This window comes from Eleutherodactylus coqui, chromosome 2 (genome assembly GCF_035609145.1).
Source record: "Eleutherodactylus coqui strain aEleCoq1 chromosome 2, aEleCoq1.hap1, whole genome shotgun sequence".
Taxonomy (NCBI): Eukaryota; Metazoa; Chordata; class Amphibia; order Anura; family Eleutherodactylidae; genus Eleutherodactylus; species Eleutherodactylus coqui.
In genome coordinates, this window is record NC_089838.1 from 132,590,212 (window position 1) to 132,617,278 (window position 27,067).

General features: G+C 43.4%; 2 protein-coding genes across 3 annotated transcripts; one reads left to right on the forward strand and one right to left on the reverse strand.

The window, feature by feature from the left end:
- On the reverse strand, positions 1-14,672 carry TMBIM4 (transmembrane BAX inhibitor motif containing 4). The gene is made up of 7 exons (XM_066591567.1): positions 14,506-14,672; positions 12,090-12,198; positions 11,120-11,225; positions 8,082-8,115; positions 7,874-7,991; positions 5,107-5,152; positions 1-3,744 (listed from the first exon to the last, which is right to left on the reverse strand). Exons 1-7 carry the CDS (start codon positions 14,597-14,599, stop codon positions 3,538-3,540), a joined length of 714 nt encoding a protein of 237 aa, XP_066447664.1. The 5' UTR covers positions 14,600-14,672; the 3' UTR covers positions 1-3,537.
- A 228-nt stretch (positions 14,673-14,900) lies between these two features.
- Positions 14,901-22,445, forward strand: LLPH (LLP homolog, long-term synaptic facilitation factor). 2 transcript variants are annotated; one of them, XM_066591568.1, is made up of 3 exons: positions 14,901-14,996; positions 17,516-17,731; positions 21,469-22,445. In XM_066591568.1, exons 2-3 carry the CDS (start codon positions 17,527-17,529, stop codon positions 21,630-21,632), a joined length of 369 nt encoding a protein of 122 aa, XP_066447665.1. In that variant the 5' UTR covers positions 14,901-14,996; positions 17,516-17,526; the 3' UTR covers positions 21,633-22,445. The 2 variants fall into 2 exon arrangements, with proteins under 2 accessions (XP_066447665.1, XP_066447666.1); XM_066591569.1 differs by having other exon boundaries at positions 14,943-14,996; positions 17,521-17,731.
- The last annotated feature ends 4,622 nt before the right edge of the window (positions 22,446-27,067 follow it).

Here is a 27,067-nt window from a genome sequence, read left to right on the forward strand (position 1 = left end):
TTTACTTGCTTAGAGGATTTTATTGTCTGAATAAACCAGGCCGGCATCCCTTTAAATGTTATGTAACAATCACATTCATTAGACTCCTCCCCTATTGTATGTTAATAAACAAGAATTACATAATAGACAAACATAGATGGTTCGAGCAAGATATGGATCACTTATTTAAATTATAGAATCATGAACTGAAAATTATCTTTGCTTCAATACAACACAATCAAATTAAGGGCTTATTCAGACATCCGTATATCGGCTGGGTTTTCACGCACGGCTGATATACGCTGTCTCTCTGTAGGGGGCAGAAGCAGGATGATCTGGGAGCAGAGCACTGAGCTCCCGCCCTCGCCACTGTTTTGCAATGGGAGGGGTGGGGGTGGAGCCAAGTTCTGCCCCACCCCCTCCCATTGCTAATAGTTTCGAGGGGCGGGAGTTCAGTGCACTGCTCCTGTCCTGCCTCCTCCCCCAGCAGAGGGAGACAGCATATATCGGCCAGGCATGAAAACCCAGCCGATATACGGATGTCTGGATGAGCCCTAAGGGGAGGAAACAAGGTAAAACAGTACAGTACATTACATATAGCAGTTTAGGGTTTCCATCTCTGTGCTCCGTTTTTGGAGGAGTGAGACTGAAATCAACTAAAAAAAAACAAAAAAAAAAAGATTCCACCAGGTTTACACTTTTTTTTTAGTTTAAAAAAAAAAAAAAAACTGCATTATTTTTCCGCCCCCAAAAAACAGAAACCTGGCAGAATGGAAGCAAACTGAAGCCCTTCAGTATACTTTGATTATTTTTCCTCCATTGATTTCAATGGGGTTTAAAAGAGTATAAATTTTTTTAAAAATTTGTTTTTCAGTTTTATTCAAGTTTCTCTCGTCCAGAAAGAGAGACAGAAACAGAGTCCCTGAACTGAACCTTAACGCAGGTGTGAAAGCAGCTCTGTTCTAGATGTCGCCAAAAAGTTTAGTAATTTGACCAAGTAATTAATACATAAGACCTACATTTATACTTTTACTTTTCCAAGTTTGCTGGCTTCACATGACCAGATTCCTATTGCGGAATCCACGGTCAGTGTCCGCACGGAGGATCCGCAGCAAATCGTGCACATTGAAAGGTATGTGCTTTCGATTTTTCCTTCACACTCACAGAAACAGATCACATATTCCATGAGCGGAGATAAAATTAAAAAAGGTAGCACGCTCTACTTTGCTGCGGACAGCCTCCACTGAAGTCAATGGTGACTGTTCGACCCGAGCCGCCGGGGTCATCTGCAATACAGAAATGGCAAGTATGTGGAGATCACAGCCAGATTCTGGATCGTTTGTGTGTGGCTGGCCTTAAGGCCCATTTACACGCAACAATTATTGCTCAAAATTCGTTTAAACAACTGCAGATGAGCGATAAGCGTTGTGCGTAAAAGCGGCCATCGCTCACTTTTCGTCTGAATGATGATTTTAAGGTGAGCTTAAAATCAATCGTTCAGCCAGTGAGAGATAACTGGGACTGTGCGCGGTGTTCTCAGCAGGTGCTGGAGATTACATTGTATTTTACCGGCAGCCCATGTGAGAACAATGAAGTTCTGCAAACAGTTCCTGGAGGCGCTTTTACACGCGAATGAAGGTGATAAAAGTATTAATGGACATTAGTGTCCATTAATACTTTATGCAAAACAATCGCTAAAACTGTCAAGCTTTCAATCATTTGAAAGATTGTCCTTGTGTGTAAACGGGCCTTTAGTTTTGGACGTCCTATCTAAGCTACCAATCAGTATTTCTGAAAGCTTGCACCAGCCTTAATCACGTTATCTAAAGGTTTGCAAATTAAATAAGCTTTTTGCACGTTTTCCTTCATTCTGTTAAGGCCCTTTTACACCCAACGAGATGTGTAAAAGGGCCTCTAAATCTCTATCCAAACTCAGAGCGTATTTCATTTTGGCTGTAATTCTTCATAAGGTTGAGGCATGTGGCTGAAGTCAGTTGTTTATCAAGGATCTAGTCACCACCAGGAGACCCCTATAGATTACTAAGGGTGCATTTTTGTGATCTGGGCAAGTCCAGATGTAGTGAAATAAGTCTGCCTTTGGCAGATGTGTGATGCAGGCAGTCTTCCTATAGGATGCATTTTGGTTGAAGGGATAGTAAATGCACAGATGGCATTGTGCATTAAATGAAATTTGTATTTCTATCCACTGGTAAAGTTATCCCCTCGATACAGGGCAGAAGATAACTTTCTGATTGGTGGATATCTGACCACTGGAACACCCGCGATCACTAGAATGAAGATCCCAAAGAACCCCCAATGAAATTGAGCAGAGACCCAGCATAAATACTGCCACTCCATTCCTTTCAATGAGGCTGCCAGAACCAAGGTCAAGCCGTAGGCCCAAAGACTCCCCAATGAAATAGAGCCAAGGTCAAGTATGCACGCTCCCACCCCATTCATTTCACTAAGGCCAATGACGTACTACTATTTTTGCCCGTGTTTTGCATCTGTACGGTAATACAGAAGTGCGTACCAGCCTGATTGTGGGTCTCCTGACCCATATTCTGATCATAGGAATGTATGATGCTTGCAGTTCAGGCCGGGAAACACTTCTATATTTTGGATGAAAAATGCAGCCCGAAATACGACAGTGTGTCACTGGCCTAAGACTGAAGTAGACTGTCAAGTTCAAGCGCTTGGCTATCTCCAGCAGTTCCATTGCAATGAATGGACCCAGGTTCCCATGATCAGAGGGGGTCCCAGCAGTCTGATCCCCACTGATCAGATATAGGATAACGTTAAATCTTCGAACAAACAATTCAAGCATTGCTTTATGGATACTGGCCAGGGAAGTAGGAGGAATAGTGTAGCATATTCAAGTTTTTGGGTTCTGACCTGATCTTTAAAAATTATATTTCTAGCATATCGCCGAAGGAAAAATATATTAGCGATCAGGTCTGAGATTATTGGAAATTACTCATCATTATGGTCATGTTCACACTGGGCATAAATTATCCAGAAAATCTGCAGCATTTACAATCCAGCAATTGCCTATACCATTATCTAAAATATCAGTAGCTGTACCACAAAATTCAATTTCTAAAACATTCAGCCATTGACAGTCAAGCAACTACCTATAGCATTATCTAAAACAAAAGTAGCTGTAACAAGGACTTGCAGTTCCATAACCTTGAGCGGCTGCCAGTCGAGTAATTGTCTAACATTATCCAAAATATAGGTTGCTGTATTTTTACATACTGCTATAGGCAATTGCTCATCATCCAACCACCCAATGTTTTGGAAATACAAGTTTGGTACGGTTACTTTTACTTCAAATACTACTATAGGTAATTGCTTGACTAGCAACCACTCTACTGCTTGGAAATTACAATTGCTGTGTCGGGATCGAAATCTAGCACAGAGCAGTTTGACTTTGGTCTTAGAAAACCCCTTTAAAAAGAAGTATATTCTCTAAAATAATTAGTATTGTGCAAAATAATGAAACTGGTAAAACTGACACTCTGTGGGTGACCATTTGTTACACAAGAATATGGTGTCTTATTTCTTGTTAAAAGCCTCTAGTAGACGAAGCAGATGCAAGAAGAGATTGATGATATCCAGATACAAGTTGATGGCAGCCAAGATGTGCTCCTCTGGAGAGAGTTTGTGCATCAGCAGATGTGTATCGTAGATTATGAACCCACAGAAGAGCAACGCTCCACCAGCAGCCATGACTAGTTCAATAGTCTCACTATAAAAGAAGAGCTGGGGAGAGAGAATTCAGAGATTTGTTAATATTCTTCACAAAAATCAGCTTTATTAAAGAGTTATTCCCATGAGGACTGTTCTGTGTACCCAATCTTAGTCATTAGGAGAGATATGTGTGATCACAGCATATTGTATGTCACAAGTAGAGATGAGTGCCAAATGCTCGGGTCCGCGTTATTTGAGTCGAGCTTTTCGTAAAATGTGAGAGCTCTACTCGAGTAACGAACCCCATTGACTACAATGGGAGACTCGAGCATTTTTGTATGTGGAACGCTGGGTGCCGAGCGATTTTTTATTTTTTATTTTTTCTTGGTTCGTGTTTCTCCCCCTCCCCGCCAGACCAAAAATTTTCAAATGACACGCGCTGTGTCGTGGTGAGGAGGGGCCAAAACAGGCACATCAGTGGGAGGAGCCAAAAGCTGGGGCGGGGTCGAATGTGATTTGATGCTCGTTCGAGCACCATCGAGTACGCTAATACTTAAACGAGCATCAAGCTCGGCAGAGTATGTTCACTCAACTCTAGTCACAAGCAGGAACAGCTAAGTTTTCTGGACCACAGAAACAAATCAACACTGAATCCAACAAGAAAGAGAAAAATATAGATATAAAGGTAAAGCTTCATACCTCTTCCCAGCAAATACAATCTTCATGGTGTACTCTGTCTTTATTGGGGTTTCCAGGAGGGACAGGGCACAGATATATATTTTTTAGATATATTATTAGGGTGATTTGTCCTAATGACTCCATTTTTAATCTTGACTTTTTTTTTTTGCTAAGCAAGCTAAAACTACCATAAGAAAATTACAGACACAGCAATTCCTTTATATATACACCGATTATCAGAAATGAATGGGACAACTCAGATAATCAGCAATTATCAAGGAATTATTCTGCATGTTATTTCCTTAAGTAAAAGAATGGGATATGAATTTATAGTCCTATACACATGGAAGGAAACGTCCCTACCCCAAAGTAATAACCACCTGCACCCGGCAACACAGTCTCCATTTACTGTCCTCGATATTGCTCTCGCCAGTGTGCAGGAGCCCTTAACAGCTGCCAGCATGCCCCCCATTACAAAGTGTAAACTAGCGCTAGAATTGCTCTCGTTCTTCATAGGCAGCACAGATCTGCTACTGAAACTACATTGCCATCCAGTGGCAGAGCACTACCTGCAGTCTGCTGCCCAGCGTGTGAAACACGTGCCCTCCAAAGACTGGGAAGAAGTGGAGATAAGGGCTTCACACATTGTGTCCCCCTAGCTACCTTCTATCGGGCAGGCCATAAACAACAATGAAGGAATGAAGGTACAAGGACAAATCTACAGATATGGTTTCAGCTTAGTGACTCTTTACTTACCCTTAGAAATCCAGCAATGATCAAAATCCACAAACCAGCAAAAAGCCTGAAACAATAATTTGCAGTCAGTTTATTTTGGTTAGTTGTATAAAGCGTACTAGTCCTCATAATTATAAGTATTGTTATCGCCTTGTACATGAAACTACTATTAAAGCATCTAACTCCATCTACATGATTTGATTTGTTGCACTAATTACAAAATGACCACTTGTATATGTTACGATTCTTGCAGACCTTTCTTCCAAATCCATAGAAATTAATATAGTATTCCCATCTCAATAAAGTGCTTATTCTTCAAGATCCCTTCAGCTTTTCCTTAACAGCGATGCTCTAATCTCCTACTTAGCAGGGAAATGGGACTACAATGTAGTTTCCAACACAAGCGGGAAATCCACCAGGCAGAGAAAAGAAACGAAGGGTTGAGAAAAACCCTTTTAAGCTGCCTGTCCACGGGCGTTTTTGCATTGCGTTTCCTGCGGCAATAATTCGGCCGCGGCGAACGCAGTGCCAGCTTTCCATAGCGTTGCTATGGAAAGCGCAGCCGCCTGTCCACTAGCGGAGAATCATAGCGATTCTCCACTTGCGGCCGGCAAATCGCAGCATGCTGCGAATTGCCGTGATTCTCCGCGGTCAGCCTATCTGTCAGATAGGCTCACCGCTGAGATCCATCTGCTGGCTCCTGCTCCCACCGCCGGATATCGGACCGCCTGTGGACAGCCAGCCTTACCCTAAGTCTTCCTGTTCTCTCCCTTCTACAACAGATTTCAAGTCTATTAAATATTCTGCAAGCTTTGTTACAATAGCATTTTAAGGGCCAGTTTATATTTGTGTTTTACGGCTTTAATCTCTCTGTTTTTGGAGCAGAGAAGAGGAAATAAAACAAATTAAAGTTTTGTTTTTTTTGTTGCTCTATTGATTTAAATAGGTTTTCCAAAAAACGGAATACTTTCAGTTTGTTTCCATTTTGTTTCAATTTTTTTTTTACTGAAACAAATAGCACGGTCTTCTGCCCTAAAACGCAAATGTGAACTGGCCCTAAACAAGGTTTACAACCGAGAGGGGGGAAAAAAACCAAAACTATAAATCAATGACGGTTTCATTTTTACTATATTTTCTATTTGTCATTTATTCTCTTCAATGCAAAATAATAAAAGTTTTATAAATACATTTTGAAACTTTAAAAATGTTTAGAAAAATCATTTGACTCCTTAGTGACCACCAATATACTAACAGCAGTCCCTAAGGGGACTTGTCCAGTGTCAGCTATAGCGGGTACTCACCTGTTTAAGGACAGTGGGGCTCCTGCACTAATGGTTGGCTGATTATAAAATGAAGCTTTGCAACAGAAACTTCCTGCAGGCTGGATCTGCCTAGGAGAGAGCGCTCTGTCTGCTACTGAAGCTTCAGGCAAATTTCACGTGGGCGAGCGCGATATGTGGCCGTGAATCACAGCCCCATATCAGGCTCGCCATCCATGTGAAATTCCCAGGGATGTGAGGTGTTCATGTCAAAACAGCCTCGCATCTACTTCGGGGATGTAGCAATTGTGGAGTTCTCCCATTGGTTTCATGTGGTGCGATGCGAGAGCACGCGGTAAGATAGAACATGCCACGATTTGTTTCCCGCATCACGGTGTCATGCGGGAAAACATCACTCATGTTTATAACCCCATTCAAAAGAATGGGGTTCATATTTGTGCATCTCATAACACACAAATTTTATGTGATTTTTGTCACCCGTGTGAAGCAGACTCGGATTCACACATGGCATAAAATCAGCCACAAACCCCACGTCTTATATACAGATTTTGATGTGGATTTGCAGCAGAAATGCTGCAGATTCTGCACCAAATATCTTCATGAAAATCCACCTATAAAGCATGCAGATTTGCTTGTGGCAGATTTCAAATAGCCGTAAGCGGAATCCGCTGTGGGCCTCCCTCAGCGGAGTACAACTGTGAGCCTAGCTGTTGCCCTGTGTGTAGCCATGAAATTGTACTGCGCATGACTGCATACTCAGAGGCGGTCATGCGCAGGACACCAGTTTTTTTGTTTATATTTCCTGTGCCGTCACTCAGCGGTGACGCTGATACTGCAGCCCATATGCAATGTAATTGCGTATGGGTATAAACACAACCATAGAGAACAATGGGCTCTATGTTGTTTATATCTGTGATAAAATAGAACATGCTGCGTTTTATTTTCTGTTCGTGGATTGCGCAATTCCAGCACACTGATCAGAACTGCGCAAGTCAATGCGTTTGAGCGCTCCGCGTATTACCATGAAACAAACGCTTGCGGAATCCGCAATTCAAATCTGGTTGAGTGAGACTAGCCTTATGGTCAGTTGCAAAGCTAATGCAGCATTAGTGTCCATCCATACTGCTATCAGGCAAATGGTCTATCAAGCCACCCCACAGGGATGGCTTGATAGGCATTCTGCCGTGACAGCCGCATGGCTCCCTGCGATCTGATCGCAGTGGGCCATATAAGACCCCTGAAAATCTTCCGGGGGATTTAAAATGTTAACAACTCCGATGAGCTGTGTGGCTGATTGGAGTTGTTGTCGCTGGGTGTCAGCTGTAAGAAACAGCCGGCGCCCGTGATGTATGGAGGAAGATTGCCACGTGATCTCTCTTCATACATAGCCCGCCAATACAGTCCCTAAAAAGGCCTATTGGTGGTCGTTAAGGGGTTAACAAGCTCTACTACATACAACCATTCTTTTGGTAGGTTTGTAGTTCAGCAGTGGAAGGAAATAAACATACCCAGCTCCAAGCTTGCTAAAGTCTCTCTTTGACTGGAATGTGAATGCAGTGAGACCGAAGAAGACACAGGTTGTCAGGATAAAAGCCTGAAGAACTACAGCCACCTCGTAGAACGTGACTGAAGACAAAACAGGAGAAAATGATTACAAGGTATAACAACAAAAGGAACACATAGCCACTAAATGTTATTAAGAGAAAACCTAATTACCTACAATACCGACTGTTACGGCTTCTAAGAGGGTCTGCAAATAAAAAGATCACAGCAATCATCTTGTATGTACTTCAGAAATACACGCAATTAAGCCACAAAGAAAGAATACTATGAGGCTTCATCCACATCCAGCACATATAGTGCATAACAAAAAATAAAAAACTGCACTAAATTCTGAATGTAACACATAAATCTCACACCTTCAGGTTAGTTGAAATCTTCCCAAAATCTATAGCATAAACTGACCTACTGCGGACCTAAAGAGCCGATCCACTGGTCGATTTAGGCTTTATATTTGTTCTGCAGCATGAGGAGGAGATTTCTTGAAATCCCATCCACACTGCTGTATTGTTGGACGCTGCAGCGTGAGAACATACCCCAATTGTGTGTCCGCATGGGAAAGATTTGCTGCGGAATGTCCGCAGTGCAAATTGCGCATCAAAAACTGCATTTGGTGTGGATCATGATGCAGAATTTGGTGCACTTTCTCCTTTAGGGCTTATTCCAGGGGGAGGAGGCTGGAAGATCCGGGAGCAGTGCACTGAGCTCCGCCCCCTCTCCACAATTTGAACTCAATCGAAAAGATGAAATCTGCACCAAAGGAGCTACATGTGAACACACCCTCAGGCTGCCTTCACATGTGCGAGGGGAAAAAAAACAAACAAAAAAAAAACCACAAAACAACAAAAAAAAAAACGCACGATTTTTAAGCAATGCAAGAGTGCAAAAACTCTGAATTATAAGACTCATGATTTTCAATGACTTCATTCTGCCATCTTCTCCCAGCAATATTGCGCTTGTCAGTGTGAAATAGGTCTTACGTTCACCTATGGCACATTTGCTGTGGATTTTCCGCAGCTGAAAAAAAAAATCTGTACTTTTTGGTGTGGCTTTTGTTGCAAATCTTCGTGCAAATCCACATAAGATTTCACCTATTCAATTTTAATTCAAATCGAAGGGGCAAATTTGCTGTGGATCTGCATGAAATGTTGCAGATCCACAGCAAAAGGCCCGCTAAAGGCCGTGGGTTTTGAAGCTGCACTTATCCTACGGAAATCTCGTATTTTTTCGGTTCAGTCATTCCGCGAGATTTTCATGGGATTTCCGTGCCGTGTGACCCCAGCCTAAGAGTAAGTTGACAGACAACATAATTTCTGCAGCAGAAAACAATCTACGTGCATCACATTAAGGGCATTAATCAGTAAAAAAAAAACAAAAAAACCCCACAGCATAAATTTGACTTGCTGTGGATCCAAAATCCACACCACGCCAATTTACACAAACCTTCTCCACAGTATGTGGATGGGATATGTTAAAATATCATCCACTTTCCCGCTTCTGTAATACACTGTGGATTTTCCACCTACAAATTTGAATGAAAAATCCAGAGTATCCGCTATGTCTGAACGTACCCTAAGGCCTCATGTCCACGGGGAAAATAAAATTTTAAATCCGCAGCGGATCACCCGCGTGCATGATCTTCATCTAAAATTTCCCATTGGAATGCATTGAACACCTGCGGGTAAATAAACAGCCGCGAATGGGATTTTAACATTTCGTTCGCGTGAAAAAAAAGGCGACATGCTCCATTTAAGTGTGGATCACGCGTGCGGGAGCTCATAAAGCTCATAGCTCAATTGATCTCCTGCATGAAAAAAAAAAAGGAATTTAAGTTCATCCACAGCAGAAATCCGCGTTACATATCCGCAGCGGACCTGATTTTCCCCGTGGACATAAGGCCTTCATCTTTAGAAAGCTGCAGGTAGAAAAAAAGGACACTTAGATCTGATGGCCTGCTCTACTGCTGCAGCTGCTCTGTTCAGGGACTGGAGGTGGGCTTAGCGATATTCAAGAACTTAAAGCCTTACCTGCAACAATATGTAAAGTTGGACCAATTATGATTGTTCCTTTTGAGCACTGCACATACTGTGTGTAATGCTTCCCATTGGACGACTTTGGCTACAGAAGCTGAAAATGTGATTGCAAGTCTCCTGACATGCTAAACATTTTCATTTCAAGATCATAAATTTTCATTTGTGCAAACAGATGTGTAAATACACTCATTGTAGAAGAAAAAAAATCTGCCCGAGATGTGACTGTAGGCCGAATTCTGCAGCAAAACGACATCTTAGGTACTCAATTTTCTTTGAGAAAGTGTACAATAATTCCCCCTACTGAGCCATGTGATTGTGATCTACTTTATCACAAAATTGAATAACCACATTCATGTGCTCATCAGGCAACTTATCAAAACGATGGAACCCAGACAGACCGGAATATAAAAACAGGGCTGCGTGCTGAACCATTTGTGTCTTCAAGAGTGATGGAAACCACAATGAAGAATCATAAGAGAAGCATAAAAGCAGCTCCAAAGGAATCGAATTTCATCTCAGATTGTCAGAGCTTTTTTAATACTCTCTAGCTGTATTATAGGGAACAACTGTTATTCTTAATTTATGAGAACTTATCCTGAAACTAAAGATACATCTCATCACTCATCTGAAGACTTCGATGTACTTTGTATATTTTATCATGCAGGATTAGATACACATTAGTGGAGATTATTGTACACAAGTTTGACATTTAAAGTTCCCATTTAGATAACAGAAGCCTCTTTGTGGTTCAGAGTCACCTGCCAGGTAATGCTTGTGCCATGATGATCTATGTGATTTAGTTGACCGTATCATGTAGAGAGCTTCATGTGTAACTACTTGCATCATCACCACTCAGCATGTAAAACTCCAAGGCTATATTATATATATATATATATATATATATATATATATATATATATATATATATATATATATATATATATATATATATATATATATATATATATATATATATATATATATATATCTTCCCTCCAGTTGTGTTTAGCACAGCTATTAGGAAGCCAAACGGGCTTGCTGCATACTGTAACCCTCAATAGCATACTGAACCCTGACCCGCTGCCATGTGACAAGGAATAAACGCTACATGGATGATTTATTGCCCCAAGATAATTATATATGATAACGAAGCATGCTCACAAATCCAAACAGCAGGTACAGGTTCACGGGATGCTGGTGTCTGTAAACTGTCAAGGCAATGATTGTACCCAAGGATCCGAGGGCAGAGATCAAAAGCAAACCGGGGCTGGAAGAAACCAAGGCAAAATGGGAAGTTATGCAAACAAAGTTTGGCAGTAGCAGTGATATATATAATGGTATCTTTTTTTTAGACTATATTGAAACGCATAATCTGCCATGTTTTTCAATAAAAATTGATATAATAAATAGAACACATACCACACACACATTATATATATATATATATATATATATATATATATATATATATACACACACACATATACATACACACACACACACACACACACACACACACACACACACACACACACACAGTTGAGGTCACTGGCATACGTGTGCCACTATATTTTGCCTTGAGCCCAGTATGGCTGGCACATATGTTCAGTGGCACTGTACTTGGTGTAATACTTTTGGCAGGTTTGCTTGGGTAGAATAAAGAACAGTATAGTGCCGTAATAGCGAATATGAAAATCTGCATTCACCCACCTCCTCTGTGCCCTACTGTGCAAAAAATGACACCCTGCAACTCCATCAAACTTCCTTGGACAAGACATTTGAATAAATGGCGCTGTACATAACATGCGGCACAAGCTTCCGTCGTGAAAAGTACATTTGCTTGACGCAGTTCAAGCTTTCTCAGATTCAGCTGCACATATCTCACAGTACAGAGAGAAACACGTGCTATGTGCAGGGAAGAGTTGCTCATACTAAGCTTCTCTGCTAGAGAGCAACTGCAGGACGGGCCCATAGGAAACGATGAAAAAACAGAGATTTTTTACTATTTGCGGGTTGAGAATTTGTTAATCTGACATTTTAGAAAAATTGTAGCAACTGCAAATATTCATGATTTTTAGGAAGTGAATGTAATCTTGGTAAACGCCATTAAGTAAACAAGTAACAAACCCACCTTTCGTGGACAAACGTCCGGATGGTGTCAAAATAAAGGAATATTCCAGCTGTGATGGTGGTCAGAAGAACTTGCACCGACAATATAGTGTAGACCTTCCGAAGAAAATCTGTGCCAAAGACCAATGACCGATTGCAGTGGGATGGCGATGAGATGAGCAGCCATTCAAAGAGGAAACAAAAATGGCCATAATTAGCAAGCACATATTTAGTAAGATACAGCGAAAGAGCACTATCCAGAGTCACCTTCTCATAAAACACCGGTTTACAAGTTCTAATTTGCATCAGCCACTGAGTAATAATCCCCGATATCCAAGAGCGGTGCAAGGATGAGTCCAGGGATGGCATCATAGCAGGATTGGGTGGAGATATATATATATTACGCATGCACACAGGGTGAGGTACAAGTCTAGACACACCCGTGTAAGAGTAGGCTGCCTGTCCACGGCCATGACGGAATATCACTAGCGATAGTCCGCCGTGGGGGAGGAGGGGAGAGCGCTGACAGGTCTCTGTGATGAGCCTATTTAATAGATATTGTAATCTAGTAATTGTTTCTGCACATTATGGCCCAGGGTTAATATACTTCACTAAAAAGACTCAAAAGTAGAACGGGCTGGCTTGTTTGTGGAGGGCATGTGAAATGAACTAATGTATGCAAATGTCATAGAAGACCTTGTTTCTGATTTGCAACAAAATGCTAGAAACACATTCTGCACTCATGTTACTTATGATAGTTGGACGATTCTTAGCACTGCTTTGCATGTCTCTAAATAAACCATGCAAATAATAAGACACTTTAGAAGAACTTGGAAACATCACTTGAGTGTCTCTCATTGTGTTCTTCTCCGATGCATCACACATACAATTAGGCATACCTAATAGATAAGGCTAGATAGTACGGGCAGCTTTCAGTAACACTGACTGGTTCAAGATTGAGAAAGGCGTCTGACAAGACTTAATTCTATCACCAGCCATGTTCAATCTATACACTGAAACAATCCTGAGACGACACAGCCTGGATGAATCAACAACTGGAGTGAAAATCGGTGGGAGAAACATCAACAACCTTCAAAATGCCGATGATACAACGTTGCTGGAGAAAAGTGAAAAGAACCTGACATAACTAATCCGAAGAGTTAAAGAAGAAAGTGAGCGCATGGGGCTGTACCTTAACATAAAGAAAGCAAAGGTAATGACGACAGCAAATAATGGAACAGTCCATGTAAAAAATTGACAATGAGGAAATTGAATTAGTTAAAGATTTCTTCTTCCTCGGATCCAAGATTGACAGCAATGGAAAATCAAAACCAGAAATCAAACGAAGAATTGCACTTGGCCATAGTGTAATGCAAGGAATGGCAAGGATATTACCATTGCTACAAAGATCCGAATGATAAATGCAATCGTGTCCCCGATCTCCATATATGAATGCGAAAGCTGGACACTCAGGAGGCAGATAGAATGAAAATGAATGCTTTTGAACTCTGGAGCTGGAGAAGAATGCTGCGTATACCATGGTCGGCAATGGTCACCAACAAGATGGTTCTAGAGTGTATATAACCAAAAATATCCCTAGGAGGGCAAAATCAGCAAACAGTGGCTCTCATACTCTGGACATATCCTGAGAGCCGATTCTCTGGAAACACTGATGCTCAGCAAACATGTACATGGAGGAACTGAAAGCAGCGGTCAAGGATAGGACAGCATGGAGAGCGATGATCCATAGAGTGACTGAACGGATCATCACATATAGATATGGCTACAATATCACCTGAATTGAACGAATACTCTAAGGCTAACTTCACATAGGCAAGCGCAATATTAGGCTGTGAATCACGCATTATATCACGCTGGCCCCCTTTTGAATTCCCAGTGGATGCCCCGCATCACTTCGAAGAGCACACAGCGAGGTAGAGCATGCCAAGATTTGTGTATGGCCCCATTCAAAAGAATGGAGTTCGTATTTGAGCGTCTGGCAATGCACAAATCTCAGGCGGTTTTCTCGCCCCCCTGTGAGGGCAGCCCGACAGCTGCTATACCGCGGGAAGAAGGAGAGCGGCCACTTCCAATGTGTGAAGCAAAAATCACAGAAATTGTGAAACTCCAAGCACCGATTGGGCAAGAATGGGCTGCAATCAGTCAAGATTTGGCAAAGAAGCAGATATCCAACAGGCCAGGGCAAATCTTAGAAGCCTTGAAGATAAGGGTCATCGCTATAAGTATGGAGTCTTTGCCTAAACGTAATGCAACAGAAGTTTAAAAACTTCTGAAATGCTTAGAACTGAACCTCAGTAACCATAGAAACAGCCGACCAACAGATCTGAGAACACTGAAGCAGCAAACTTTGTGAAAAACCAGAATGAGTGTCAGTCTGTAAACTTCTGGGCAGCAGCGCCCGGTGACATCCTTCTCACCCATACGGATCTGGATACTGGCCGAAGCCACGTTGGTCCCGTAGTTAAAGTCATCCTCGATGGAGGAGCGGGGGTAGTGCTCCGCAGCCGTCATTATTACCAGGTCCCACTATCGCATCTGCGACACTTCCTGACACTGCAGCTGGGGGTGTGATGACGTAGCGGCGGGCCTCAGCACCCGCCTCCCGCATCGTACGATTGGCTCTATACCAGACACGTGACCTTTTTGGATGGCTGAATATAAAATTACAGGTGGATTAAGCGTGTCACGTGACGTACTGTGTAATTGTAGAGCGCTGCGGACGTGTGGAGTGTATAAGTGGTAGGTGGATAGGGTGTCTTCGGAAAAATGGCGGCAGTTACTTCTCTGCTGTTAAGGGGACGTTGTTTTTCGTTCGAGCAGTTTTGCCTCTAGTGTCTTGTATGAGTGCGGAGCATATCCGGGTCTTTTCACTGCGCAGCGTGGGAGCTGCGTGTCGTGTTGACGAGAGGTTAGTCCATGTATGTAACATGTATGTAACATCTGGAGGGCATCAACGTTATAGACTCTCCAATAGTTTCATGGAAGAACATAGGACGGCATTATTTTAATGCCCACTGTGTAATAAAGCTGAAGGAAAGCCTGGTCAAGCAGGCGTGCACCTCTCTAGTTCCTCCTGGCAGTGCTTGGACTGTATGGCTCTGTTCACACGGGGCACATTTTTTTGCACTGCTTCTGTGGGTAAGAGCTTATTGTGCTGTGCATTCTGGGTAACTTCATATATTTGTATCTGATGGGGGCTTCTGCAGTGAATGCACTGGAAACCAGCGGCGGACATATTTGTACCAAAATGGTGTGGATTTGGACGCACTTTTTTTTTTTTGTAGCAGATCTACTGTAGATCTGAACGCTTGTATTTCAAGGGTTGATATCAGCGGCACAAAACGGCGTGCTGCGGCTTTTAAATAAAAACACTGGAAATTTTCTCCTCCGGGGGAAGGAGATTCTAGAAGCTTCCCTGTTTCTACAGCAAAATCTGCTGTGATGATTCTGCATCTGTTCCAGCTGGTGTGACGTTGGCCTTCTGTGTGTCTGCCATGTAGGACATCTGCTCTCCGGCTGTTGGTACAAAAATGTCGTAGGGTTTCCATGCGGAAAGTCATGGCACATCTGCCCCGTGTGAACATGGCATACATGTCATGCCCTTCCCTTACTCCAGGGGGCAGCATGGGGCAGACGTACCGTCCGTGTCTGCACACACATTAGATGCCGGCGTCAGTTCACACTGACCGATAAGGTGGCTGCACACGGCCAGTAAGCACCATGATATTTCCACTGACTCGCACAGTGTTTGTTTGTTACTAATAGCAAGGCTCCTGCTCCAACAACCAGTGATGGGGAAACCTCAGATCCTGGCACCCCGCAGTGTAATTGTAAGGTACCAATGGGTTTCATGGCAGCCGGAATCCTGACAAAAGCCTCCATGTCTGCTATGTACCATGTTTCCCTGAAAATAAGCTCTAACCTGATTTTCAGAGGTGTGGGTGCTTGAAAGATAAGCCCTACCCTGAAAATAAGCCCTAGCTATGCTGCATAAAAAAAAGTAATTCTTACCTAGCAGGCACCGTCTGGGTCCCTCACGCTGCACTGTGGAGTTTCGGCTTGCTTGCAGTCCTCAGCTGCCAACAGAAGATTGCTTCCTGGTAACAGTGTGTAAACCCCGCCTCTAGAAAGCAATGGCTCTGATTGGTTCTCAAGCGCCGCGGCTGAGCCAACCAATGCCACACTCGATGAACCAATTACAGCCATTTAATCTGGGTTATCAAGCGCTGCAGTTTGAGTGCCATGGCACTCAAGAAAGAATCGGAGCCATCGCTTCCTGCAGGCAGGGTTTACAAACCCTGTTACCAGAAAGTGTTCTTCAGTCGGCGACTGTAAGCATGCTACCGGAACTCCGCAGACCAGCGGGAGGGATCCAGACCGTGCTAGGTAAGTAGCACACAGATGCAACTACCGCGGCATTTAAAACGTGGTATAACGCTCCCACTGATTTCAATGGGAGCCTTGCAGACTTGCGCTCAAACATTATTTTCGAATGCTGTCTGTTCTATTTTTTTGTATTTATCGCACTTCATCAATGATGGGGTCTGCTAAAGCTGCTGTCAAAGGCAGGAACACTGCTGCGAAAGTACAATCAAGGTGCTTTGCTGCTGTTATAAGACATCCCTCTGAAAATAAGACCTAGTGCCTCTTTGGGGGCAAAAAGTAATATAAGACGGTCTTATTGGGGAAACATGGCAGCTCAGCCTATTAGGCCCCGCCTTCCAGATTTTAATAAGCTATTGTCATAGGCTTAGTAGTATGCACTACACAAGTAGTGCAGTGTACTATCCTAGTGATCGAATGATCACATCTTCAGGGTTTCCTTCAGAGACTAAAAAAATAGCATTAAAAAAGTTCAATTAAGTTTAAGTTAAAGGGAAAAAAAATTAATTAAAAAAAATACATATTTCTTAATTGTGTCTTTGGGGGGGTCACTGCATAGACCTTGGGTATAGCTCCTGCCACTAGGAGGCGGACACTAAGCAAATGAAGAATTGACTATCAGCTATACCCCTCCTGTAGCCACCCAACTAAATGACTTTTTAGTTTAGTGTCCATAGGAGGCAGACCTTCCTGCTGCAGGATCCTGGAGGTCCTGGACTTTTTTGGGTTCACATTGCGACAGAATGTCCCCTACTACCCTACTGAGTCATTTTACGGAATCCACAATGCACTTTCCCACCCAAAATAAGTAAGAGCTTGGGGAGTGTGTAAATGGCAGGGAAAATGGATTGGAAAGGGTTAAAATATATAACTTGCACCCTCATATGGTTGTCAACGAGTTATTGCAACGCGACAATGAAAATCTCTTGGACCTTTAAAGCACCAAATAGGCTGATCACTAAGGGGTTAAGACCGATGACATTCAGTGGTTTGGAATGGAAACCATGTTCAGTTCAGTAACCACGCATCTTCCATCATTGGCAGCATAGATAAAAATGGCCAAAAGCATCAGAAGCAAATGGAAGAGGAAGATGCGGGCCGAGAAGAGGAAGAAAAATGCTCCTAAAGAACTCGCCCGCTTAAAAATCGTGTTGGCAAAGGCAAATGCTGACGTACTGATGGAAGATGTGAAAGACATTGCGACTGTTGTGACTGCTGAGAAAGCCAAGGAGAAGGCGAAGGAAGCCGAAGCCGCAGAAGGTGAGCGTTTGTGTGACATTTATATTACTGGCTGTTAACAGTCTTGTTGCAATAAGGACTTTGGATAAAATGAAATGCTGTTAGTGGTGTATCCAGGCCTGGACTGGTGAATCCCCCAGTGGGCTCTGAGCCCAGAGAGGGCACTCCAACCCCTCCCCATGGCACACGGCACAGTACACTTGCTGAAGTGCATATCAGCCAGGCTGTATGGCCATCTAATAAAGTGGCTAGTTTATCAATCTATTTAGATGCATAGACTGGATGAAATACCTATGTGCATTGGGGGCTGGCCGCTACTCTCCCTTCCTGGGGCCCGTCTTCCTTATCAGTAAAGTGAGCCCCCAGAATTAATTGTACTGGTGTGTTCTAGGCACCCTGGTCCAACACTGGGTGTGTCCTATAGAAATAGGTGGGGCATATGGAAAACATGTGTGCAGAGCACTGCATGCACCTCTTTCTTCTCCTCCTCCTTTTACTGAGCAAAACTAACAACCAAAAAATAGTGGGCACTACGCAATGAGGGAGCCTGGTAATGAGGTGCCCAATGTGTATGACGTGCAGAGAAAAGGGCTGCACATAACCTCATCACTCTAGGAAATATGACTGAATATTACCATTGCTGTAGTATTCCCACCTACAGTAATCACTAGAGATGAGCGAGCATACTCGCTAAGGACAATTCCTCGATCGAGCATTGCCCTTAGCGAGTACCTGCCTGCTCAGAAGAAGAGGTTCGGCTGCCGGCGGCGGGGGAGAGGTGAGTTGCGGCAGTGAGCACGAGGGAGAGAGAGATCTCCCCTCTGTTCCTCCCTGCTCTTACCCACCCACCACCGGCAGCCAAATCTTTTCTCCCGAGCGGGCAGGTACTTGCTAAGGACAATGCTCGATCGAGGAATTGTCCTTAGCGAGTATGCTCGCTCATCTCTAGTAATCACTTGTCTTTTTGTGTGTATTTTAAATGGTTCTCTTGGCATTTATATTTCCTAGAGTGTTGGTGTTACTTGTAGCCCATTTCTTTTCAGTTGCATCCTCTTCTGAGCAGAAGCCATAACTGTCGGACCCATCACACAACGGCCAACAATGCCCCTTCACCCACCAACAGGCACCATTAACTTCTAATGGGGTTCATCAGTTCTCTGGAGCGATAGGCTCCTCTGCAGCCAGACACTGTTTTTTGTTTTTTGGATTTTATTTTTACAGCATTCGGCATGCAGAATAAATAATGTAACATTACTCTCTGGGTCAGCATGATTCAGACGATACTAAATTTATACAATTTTTTTTTATACATGTTATATATCCTTATTTTTTCCTCATCCATAAGACTCTGATTACATTCTACTCCGTTTTTTGTAAAACGAATGGTCCAAATTAACTATTTTCATGTCCAGATCACCCCCCTCCTCTGTACACACAGAAAAATGATAGCTCTAAATACAGTATTCCCAACCCCAGAAGCAGGTCAGTAACACTGGTTAAAACCGGAGTTACAATGGAAGTAGAATGAGCTGGGTTTGTCCAAAAGAGGAAACAGAGCTTGGCCAAAACTGTAGGGGGGTTAATTCAGAAAAGTGTGCAGAGGGGGTTAAACACAAAGGAAAGAAGTGAAGATTGGTACAGTCGTAAAAATCTTTATAATGGTCTGGACTGGCTGGTGTGATCAAACTTTAGAGGGATCCTAAAATATCTGTAATGCATTCCCTTTAGTGCTTAGAGTAGAGCACAGGTCTGCCTGGAGGCGTTGGGAGATCCTGGCACTCGCACCATTGTGTCTGTTTGAAAACTTTTGTTTTTATGGTATCGGTTTTCATCTCCGCAGAAGTCGGATTTATTTTCCTGTGTGGGTCCCGGGCATGCTGTGTGTGCGCTGATTCCGCTGCCCCTCTGGAGGATTCCATCTGACATGTTCTGGGCATTCAGCAGTGTTGTAAATCTAACACTGTAACGTTTAGCTGTGTCCTTTCTATCTAGTCATGTACAACATAGTATCTTTAAGACGTTGAATACCAATTAGTGGAATTTCTTTTGTTGGTCTTTTACGAATGAGAATTCACTTCTTGCCCGAGACCCCTCTGTTCTGGAAGGGATGTAATGGTCCATGCATGGACTGCTAGTTCTGCCATGTAGCTGCACCCTCGGGTAAATGGTCAACACTAGGATTCTGTAAGGGAAGTGTAGATTTAATGCGAAGAACAGAATCTGAACAGTCATGTGTAATCTGGAAACTTCCCCACTACCATCTACCACAGGATGGGGACAGAGATCTCAGCAATCACTTATAGAGGACCCCAGTCCATGATTGGGAGGAGTTACGTAGAGTAGCCAATGGGTATGCAGCATACAGCTCCTTAGGTGTTAAAGGGGACCTGCCACTAGTTTAGTGGATATGAAGCCACCAACATCGTAAAACAACAAAGTATTGCACATTCACAGCATTGCTTTATTAGCCATTCTGGTAAAAGCATACCGTTTTAACATTTCCTGCACTGCATGTAAAGCCCCGTCGGGAAGATCAGACTATCTCCTATGGGATGGCCAGACCGTTTCTGATGGCGATGCAGCCCCTCCCTCAATACGGCGATGAAACTCATGTATGAGTTGGGAGCGGCGCAGGCGAGTCTACTACATCTGCCTGCAAAGGGGGCAGAGAAACTGCACATGTGCCATTCCTGGAGCTACCAGCGCAAGAGTTAGATCACCACGCTGATGTGGAGAACGTCTCGGGTCACATTAGCAGAGAGGGGCGGTGTAAAGGGAGGTACACAGCGCACTAAAGACAGCTCGGCCAGCCCATCAGAGAGCATTTGGCCCATTCTCCGGACTGCTCACTGAGCATTTTCATGAAGCGCTGGAAACGTTAAGGACTGCCTCACATGAGCTGAAGCGCATATAAGCTCGCTATCACGGGACGTATATGCGCCATGCATGGTACATTGCCACGGGCTATTGCACCCGCATCGGCCCATTTTACTGTACTCTATTGTGCTGCCTGGACCACTCACATCAGGTGGTCACAGCAGCGCCATGTTGGAGTAGGTGGAGCAGCCTACTTAGTAAAGCAGGTCAGCTGACTCGGTAGGTGGGTCAGCTGACCTACTAGGCCCAGGTGTTTGTGTTTAAGTTCTCCGCGCAATTGTGGACAGACAGGGGCCTTCTGTGCGCAATTGTGCAGAAAAATAGAGTATGTTACGTGTATTTCCCCGCTCTCAAACTGTATGCAGAAAAACTCCACATGTGAAGGAACTCATTGAATTCAATGGGTTCTTTGCTGTACATTGTGGGTGCAGATTTTGCAGCCACAAATGCGCTTGTGTGAGGCCGCCCTAAAACCGTCTTTTACCAGTATGACTGAGGCCCAATATCCACATGCTGTTCGGATTCTGCATGCGGGAGCCCGCAGCGGAATCCAAACCTGCCCTTGGCCGAGGACTGTCCGGGTCTTCTATTTCCTGGACAAGTGGTTATCATTTCCCCCATACAAACATATGAAGTGGATGTCCTGGTGGGGACAAGGATTCTCTCTACTTGGGATTGTGGGGTCCTGGCAGTAGGACAGACGCTGAGCTTACATTTAGCATCTAACCTGTGTATATTAATAAGAAAATCATTTTAAATCTGATATAAAAGCGGACTGAGGGTATAAATTAAAACTTGATTTCATTAACTTTTAGAGTATTTTGTAGGTAGTGACTCTTAATCCTTTTATTTCCTGTCCACTTCCTATGGCGCTCATTTAGAAGACCCCATGAAGATGGAAACCGATGCAAAACGAAACAAGAAGACTCTCCTAGACCAGCATGGGCAGTACCCTGTATGGATGAACCAGAGGCAAAGAAAGAAGCTGAAGGCTCAACGGGGGAAAAAAGGGAAATCTAAAAAGCCAAAAGGACTGGCATGGTAGAATGTCTGATTGTTTGCTAAGTGTATGTACATAGTATCAGCGGGAAGACCTCTGCAGCAGTGGAGCCGTTTTAAAGGAACACTTATTTTTATTTTCCTGTTACAGTAAAGCTCTCCCCTTCTACCAAACTTTATCTCCTTTTTAGCTTTGTCTTTCATGTTTTGATTGGATTGTAATTGAAGTCACTGACAACACCTGCTTATTACTTCCAACTCCTCTACTCTTCCAGATCCTGACTTATGCTGCGTTTAGACGGAATGATATCAGTCAAAAAGTTGTTAAAACGAACAAAAGTGGATGATAATCGGTCAGTTTAAGCGCAAGCAACGACTGAACAATTCCTCGCTCAGTTTCTGCAGGCATAAAAATAATCGTTGGCTCATTCGCTTATCATTCCGCTGAAACAGTAATCATTCAGTCACTGCATTCGGTTATACCGGCACTGAATGATTCTTGTTTGAATGAACCAACGATGCATTTACGTGTCTCAACGGGCTGCACGAGTGCAAACCAGTAACTAGTGATGTCACTCGTTCAAATGAAAATTGGCTTGTCTAAAAGGACCGTGAAACTCCAGCTCTGACTCATTCACAATTGATTCATACTTAATAATTAGTGACAGCTAATTTACTATAGTAAAAGGGGACATTTTATATACTTTAATTGTATAGTTATGTATTGAAGCCAGAGTTGGATTCGGTAAATTTCTGCCATCTCCTACTCTATAGCCCTGATCACATCTGTCCATATCTGTATAATTTTTTTGAACATCAAAAGGTTGTCCCAAACAGCAATAAAATGTGATAAAACTAATCAAGTGTTGTTTTATATGTACTTTTATATGATACTTTTCTGTAAGGTTGAAAAGCCTTTTTGTTAATATTCTACGCCTGATCCAGCTGGTCAGAGTAGTAGCTTTTCAGGCAGCTTTATGAATAGGTACAGAATAGAGATGACCGACCATGCTCGGTAAGGTCAGTTACTCGAGCGAGCATCGCTCTTCTCGAGTAACTGCCTTCTCATCCGAGCGTGCTCGGGGGGAGGGGGGGGGGGAGTGAGAGATCTCCTCCTCTCCCCCCAAGATGGTTGACAGACGAAGAAATTTAGTCCTATGGAATATCTTAAAATCGCAGAGGTGAGAGAAAAAATAAAGACATTCACTGAAATAGCCAAAAATGCAATACCTGATACAGGTATACTTGATACAGTCGCCAAAAGGCCAGGCACAATTGTCGTATACCCTAATAGAATGCAGTCAGCCAGACTATGATAAGGAGGAGCTACTTGTTCATTGCAGACTAATGTGAAGTCACCCACTCAACCCAGCCCAGATTGGAGAGGAGTGACTGCAAACAAACATAGCGCGCACATGTGAACGATACCAAAGACGTCAGCCAAAGATGGGCATACCCTACCATACAGGATAGCAACTCTCACTGACATAGCAGTGGGTTGCCCTGTATCTCCAAAGTGGGCCACACTGGCTGACATCTTGGGCTTCCCCAAAATTTATAGCAAACTGCATGCAAAAAATACTAATACATACTAATAACTGCAGGTGTTAGTTCTGCATTTTGGCCAAGATGCATAAGCTGACGGACCATGGCAAGGCCACCATGTGTCCGTCAGAACCTACGCTAACCCACTGTTAACTGCATTAAAATCACAGAGGTGAGAGAAAAAACAAAGACATTCACCGAGCCACATCAATCTTTGGCTGGCCTCTTTGGTATCGTTCACATGTGTGGGCTATGTTTTTGTTTGCAGCCGCTCCTTCCCAATCTGGGCTGGGTTGAGTACGTGGCTGGACATTAGTCTGCATTGAACAAGTAGCTCCTCCATATCATAGTCTGGCTGACCGCTTTCTATTAGGGTTTATGACGATTGCGCCTGTGGCGACTGTGCCTGCTCTGCATCGATTGTGCCTGCTTTGCAGCCTATCAGGTATTGCATTTTTGGCTATGGAATATTTTGGTCTAAAACTCACCTAAATGAGTTCTATTCACTTTGCACAAGAAAAACAATTCACACAAACTGTGGGAAAAAAACAACTAAATCCTGGCCATCTGGCCTCCAGCTAGCAAATGCCTCCCCTAGCTAGCTATCAAGGTGTAGGTTTACTGCCCAGCACCCCAAAATAGTTTGTGCATGTATAGTTGTGACAAACGCCACCATCGGGTAAGCGAAGTGACTGTCAAAGGCCGTGCAATGCAAATAGCATAGATATCACAGTACGCCTATGCTATTTTAATATTGTGCCAAATCCCAAGATTGGCGCTGCTACTTCTGTATAATATAAGTGTAATTCATGTTTGTATTATGTAAAAATATTGTACCACGGCGTAAGTTATAAGAAAGTTGGGTATCCTCAGAATTAGATGGCCTATGTTAATGCTATTGGCCTTATGTAGTCATAAGACGCCTTTGTAACGTCTAACATATTTACAATTAACAGTAAGGGATACATTACTCCATATACATGGTGTAGTCAAAAACCATGCTCTAACCCTATATCTCATTACTGGTGCCCTGTATTGAAATAACAGTAGCGTACTTCCATAGGAAGGCATGGATGTGTCTGATCAGCTCGGTTAGTGACTAACGTCACTACAGGGGGATGCGCTACCCTTTTAACGGGCTCATATAGATGCCGCAGCTGCAGTAGAAACTTGTGAATTAACCTAGGAAATAAATATGTGACCTCATAGGGGACATGGATAGTAAAAAAAAAAAATTACAGAATAAAAAGTATATAAAGACAATGACCTGACGCTAACCATAGCCGTATGCATCCCGTAATACAAAATTATACCCGCATCAAAATGTCTGAAACGAAATGAAGAACCCATTCATGTACTTTTTCTGCGTCAATATACTAATTTAAAAAAATATATATTTTAAAACTTTTCTGAACTTTGACCAATCCATGTAGGTTTAGTTGCCGAAAGAAACCTTTCATTCTTGTGGTTTGAAAATCCTTGAAAGAACCCGCTCTTCCTGAGGCCCACTGTCCACAGCGGATTTTAATTTTATCCGCGTGTCTCCTGCACGGGAGATCCGCCTGTCTTGCTGCCCATAGGGATGCATTAGCACCCGCACGGCAAGTAAAAGCATTCGGATGTGTTTTCTTTTTGTTTTGTTTTTTTTTCCTGGTGTGCAGATCGCACGCACAGGAAGAAATCGCAGCATGCTCAATTTTCCTGCTGGTCCCGCAGCGACTGCTTCCATTGGAGTCAATGAAAGCCGTCCCCGCCGCGGCACACCCGCAGATGTTACTGTGGAGATGCCGCGGATCCACGTCAAAGCAGGAGATTTGAAGGGGGAAAAAAAGCACTGCGCGTGCGACAGCGTCACGCCTGGGCACATCGACTGTGCTGAAGAAAGAAGATCTGGCCTGTACGAAGGGGAGCTGCATCTGATCCGGTGAGGTAAGAAAATGTTCTTCCCCTCCCCATGTCCCCGGGCTTGCAGGGATTCAGCAGTGCAATCCGTCCGTGCAAGTGGACCTAAGGCCTAAGACTTCACTTTGAAAGAACTGTGGGTCGATGGCAGTGATGTTTCCATTTTTGTACTAATTTAATTTCATCTTCCAAAGCTTCTTTGGAAATTTTAAGCACTTGAAAATCGCTCACTTGTCAAAGTTTCTTGGTTTTTAGCTCTCCTAAAAACCAAGCGAGAATCGATTGGTATAAACAGGCAGTTGTTCATCTATGCAGTGTATGGAGGTGGGCATCTGGAAGACATTTCTGGGGCGCTCTGCCTGCATTCTGTGAACGAATATCGCTCCTGTGTTAAAGCACAGTCGCCCTGTGTAAAGGTTCCTTAATGCTGGACTCCACCTGCATCAAATGTAAATCACCACTAGGTCAATTGCACACAATCAGGCTGGATTCTGACTGCGAAATCTTGCAGCAGAATCAGATCCTGTGACCCCCGACTTACCTGTGTGATGCGTTTCTTCTCTGTTCTGGGGATGTACTGGCTTGCACACCACAACACATGGGCAGTGCAAAGAGTGGCGCGGATCCGCAGCGATTTCAACAATTGATAATGGAAGCCGTCCCTGCGAGGTTTGGACTAAAATAGGGCATGCTGCGATCTTTCCCCTTCCTTCCCGTCTATGGGCAGTATTTGCTGCAGGATCCGCTCTGCATCCCACAGTCCATTGGGCCTTTTCGTGCCACCATAAAGGTGTATTTAATTGGAATTTTGTGAAGTATTGTGCAGATTTTTATGCCAAATTTCTACAATGTGTGAGTATACTACATTACTGGTTGCTAATATTAATCATGAGGAGTCGCCCTCTGCAGGACAAGGAGGTAAGATGCATGTGCTAACAGCCCAAGGGAAGCAACTGAAGCTTTCTTACCCATGTTGTTGTAATTCTGCTTACATACATAAAGGCCCATTTACACTGGATGAGTGTCGGGCAAACGATGCCCGACACTCCACCCCCATGTCTCTGCGCTCCTGCACAGGAGCTAGCACAGCAGGCCGGCTCACGGAGCGGCCAGCAAGGGGCGCGGGGCAGTGCAGGAGATTTCTCTCCCCTCGCTCCCCCCGCCCCTCTACATTGAGATACACAGCGGCTGTTCGCTGTGGAACGCCCGCTGTTTAAACTGCACAATGAGCAGTGAGCTTCATTGCTCCTCCTTTATGCTGCATAAAAGATGAGCGATCACCCTTTAGCAGCAATCGCCTCCACATTATTTAAATCTTGTCCACATAGCTTATACTGCAAATTTTCCACAAGAAATTCTGACTTATTTGCGGCCTGTGTGAAGGCACCCTTAAACAGAACCTGTCCCTTTTTAACAGCACCATAAACTGGTGCTATTCGGAGGTGACGGGTTCCCTTTAATGTCAAGACTGCGACTTGGCCATTCCAAAGCAATTCATCTTTTGCAGGCATTCTTTTACTTAATTTACTTCTGTGGTTTGGAGAATTGCGCCTATCTGTGCCAAAATTGAGACTTTTAAACTTTACACCAGGCTATGCTACGCTGACTTAAATTATAGCTGAAATTTACTCCAGCTTATAGCTGGCATACGTTTTAATGTGGCGCACAAATGTCGACTAATGTATTAAAAGGCGCAAATTCCACTGTTTTCTCATCTGTATATAGAACATTTTCCCAGAAGCATTCTGGGACATCAGGGTGCCCTTGTGTTGTGCTCTTGGAATGATCCTAAAGGAGTTGTGCAGGATTAAAAAAAAATGACTGCTTCCTTCCAAAGACTGAAAAACCGATATATTGCTAATGCTTTGGCGATACTTTTCATCGATATTATGTCCGATATATCGATAACATTGATAGTTTAAGGCGATATAATATCAATTTTTGTAAAAAAGAAACGTGTCTGGTGGTCTAGTGACCAGATTTCTTTGCTTTGTGTTGGTACAGAATGTAGTTTTGCTCGAGGCACTAACGAAC

Excerpts from the sequence above, each read along its gene's own strand:
- TMBIM4 (XM_066591567.1), bottom strand. The coding sequence starts at position 14,599 with ATGACGGCTGCGGAGCACTACCCCCGCTCCTCCATCGAGGATGACTTT. Across the intron at positions 12,199-14,505 it reads CAGTATCCAGATCCGTATGG|ATTTTCTTCGGAAGGTCTAC; the intron begins GTGAGAAGGATG and ends TCTTTGGCACAG. Across the intron at positions 3,745-5,106 it reads TCATTGCTGGATTTCTAAGG|CTCTTCTTTTATAGTGAGAC; the intron begins GTAAGTAAAGAG and ends CTCTCTCCCCAG.
- LLPH (XM_066591568.1), top strand. The coding sequence starts at position 17,527 with ATGGCCAAAAGCATCAGAAGCAAATGGAAGAGGAAGATGCGGGCCGAG. Across the intron at positions 17,732-21,468 it reads GGAAGCCGAAGCCGCAGAAG|AAGACCCCATGAAGATGGAA; the intron begins GTGAGCGTTTGT and ends GCGCTCATTTAG.